The sequence below is a fragment of the Palaemon carinicauda genome, chromosome 1, assembly GCF_036898095.1.
Source record: "Palaemon carinicauda isolate YSFRI2023 chromosome 1, ASM3689809v2, whole genome shotgun sequence".
In the NCBI taxonomy this organism is placed as follows: domain Eukaryota; kingdom Metazoa; phylum Arthropoda; class Malacostraca; order Decapoda; family Palaemonidae; genus Palaemon; species Palaemon carinicauda.
Genome location: NC_090725.1, coordinates 130205894 through 130208686, shown reverse-complemented (window position 1 = coordinate 130208686; position 2793 = coordinate 130205894). Strand labels below are relative to the sequence as shown.

General features: G+C 36.0%; 2 protein-coding genes across 2 annotated transcripts in view; one reads left to right on the top strand and one right to left on the bottom strand.

Moving 5' to 3' along the window:
• Positions 1-1564: 1564 nt before the first annotated feature.
• LOC137659561 (uncharacterized) lies at positions 1565-1975 on the top strand. The gene has a single exon (XM_068394447.1). The coding sequence runs from the start codon at positions 1565-1567 to the stop codon at positions 1973-1975; it is 411 nt and encodes a 136-aa protein (XP_068250548.1).
• A 622-nt stretch (positions 1976-2597) lies between these two features.
• LOC137643189 (pro-resilin-like) overlaps positions 2598-2793 on the bottom strand; it is a 9222-nt gene continuing 9026 nt past the window's right edge. Inside the window, exon 4 of the mRNA XM_068376042.1 lies at positions 2598-2793. This exon is cut by the window's right edge and continues 772 nt beyond it. The gene's annotated coding sequence lies outside the window, so the exon portion shown is untranslated.

The window sequence follows — 2793 nt, the reverse complement described above, 5'->3', positions numbered from 1 at the left end:
ATGAAGTTACTGGCAGCAGGGTGACAGATTGGGTTTAAGACGATAGACAAACTGTCTCTTTGGCTTCTACTCCTGATCCCTGGCGGATGATCTTACTGGAATTAGAAGGGACCGGCAGGGGCACTGCCTTAGATAGGCACTGCACATCACGCGTAACTGGTTATACTTGGATGAATCTAGCCAATGAATACTCTATGGATTTAGTGAATAGAGCTGGCGAAATCTAATCGAGGCCCTTTGCGTCAATAGGCGTCAGAGATGATATATATATATATATATATATATATATATATATATATATATATATATATATATATATATATAAAATGTAAAAACAGTACTGTATGTCAAATCTCGACTGGGAGCTGATATAGGAAGCGACCATCAAGTTGTTATCTCAGCACTTAGACTAAACTTGAAGACCATAAAAGGTAATATAAACCTACCTTCCAGATATGACAGTGAAAAGCTAAGACAACAAACTAGCGAAAAGGATGATTGCGTTATAGAATGCAGGAACAGATTTGCGGTCTTCGAGATGTTACCTGATGAAGAAGTAGAAATATATGTGAATATTCACTGTGGAAAAAGTTGAAGGAATCTTTCAGGAATCTGCCAGCATCCCAATCGGACAGGGAAGTGGAGCAAGATGAAAGAAAATAATGCGTTGTGAAACACAAAAACTGATAGAGAAAAGAAGGTGCAAAACTAAACACTGAATAAGCAAAGGAAAACACTCCACATCTAACCTTTTTACGAACTAAATTTAAGACCCTTGATAGTGAAGCAGATATGCTGTAGAAGATACAAAAGAAGGTTCATAGATTCTACTGCAGATAAGATAGAATATAATCTAAATAGAGGAGATGGAAGAAGTATAAGATATAAATAAGAGGGTATTCGAGAAATCACTAGATAGAAGAGGAAGAGAGGTGAGTTACCTGTCAGAAATAAAATAGAAATCTTCAAACTAAGGAATCTTTAATTAGAGCTAGATGGAAAGAACACTTTGAAGACACTGAATTGCCCATGACCTTCCTATAGATGTAAGTGACAATAGATTAACAGAGGTCGTTTTGGCAATCAAACAAATGAAAATCTATAAGCCACCAGGAATGAAACGCTGAAGGCTGATGAGACTCAAACACCCATTGCGTTAAATCAACTATTCAATCATATGTGGAAAGATGAAGTTACGCCTGCTGAAGGGAAAACGAAAGGGACTGTTGTTAGAGTACCCAAAAGGGAGATTTGAGAGACTGGGAATTGGCGAGGGATCGCATAGTCATCAGTAGGTATGAGAGTTTTTCCCAGGTAATATTGAATGGAATAGAACATGTAACAGATAGAATACTTCGAAACGAGCAAGAAGGTTTCAGAAAGGGTACAGGATGTTACAATTAAATTTTTATTCTACAACATATAGCTCAACAGTGTACCGAACTAAACTCCCCTCTTGCTTTATGCTGTAGATTTTCAAAAAGCATTAGCTAGTATTTCACGTAGTATGTTAAAAAAGATTCTGAGGTACTATGGGATACCAGGGAAAAATGTAAACATCATAATGGATATGCATAGTGGAACTTGTTGTACGGTAATGGTTGATGGTGGTCTTACAGATACATTTGGAGTCAAGACTGGAGTACTACACGGTAGAATACTGTCCCCTCTACTGTTTATTATGGTGATTGATTACGTTATGAACAAGGTAATGCACAGAATGAGTAATGACATTCAATGGAAAGGGGACCAGAGATTATGTGATCTTGAATATGCAGATGACAAGCTTCTAATTACCTCTACAATGGATGAAATGAAGGAAATGATTGATAAGTTAGTACTGGAGGGAAGAAAGGTTGGATTGGTGATCAACCAGAGAAATACTGAGGTCATGCAGATTCAGAGTGGTGATCAGACGAATTGCTTTATTGGAGGAGTAATATTAACCAACTCAAATTCTTTCAAATATTTATGAACCATCATTACCAGCAATGGATCATTAGTTGCAGAATTCAAGGAGAGAATAAGGAGGGCATAAATAAGCAATGGGTATATCAAAAACTATTCGGAGGTAAAATTGAATATCAATTCACAATAAAATCAAAATACACATTTTATTTGTGAGATCAACATTAACTTATGGGCACCAGCCGTGGTACAGCAATGTAAAAACAACTGCAAAATTTCTTGCCTTTAAGAATAAAGCATTGAGAAGGATTTTGGAAATCAATTGGAAGCAGTATAAAACAAATGCAGCAATTCGCTAGGTGGCAGGGGTTCCTAATGGGAACAATATAGTTAGATTATCAAGATCGAGATGGATGGGGCATATCTTAAGAAGGGAAGATGAGTTAGTCCGGGGTGTTCCTGAATGGACACCGCTGGCCAGGAGAAGACGTGGTAGACCAAGAGAAACGTGGCTGAAGATGATAAGGTTGAGCTCAGAGAGAGGACATAGGAAAGAGACATAAAGTGTGAATTTTAAGTAACATACATGCATACACACATTGGAACTTAGTATTAGCTAAAGCTTTGGGATATGAAATTAAACATCATTAATATACGTATATATTTTTTATTCAATATATTGACATTACATATGGAAAATGTTGCGTGTCTATATAATAAGAATCGAATAAATTATTGTTAAAGAAAACGTCGAGTACCGATGTAATAAACTAGAGAGAGAATATGGAAAACAAATGTATTATCAATAAATTTTCATCAGTCTGTCACACTTTAAGAGTATTAAATATAAACATCTTTCGGAATGTGTGTATAAAATTACATATA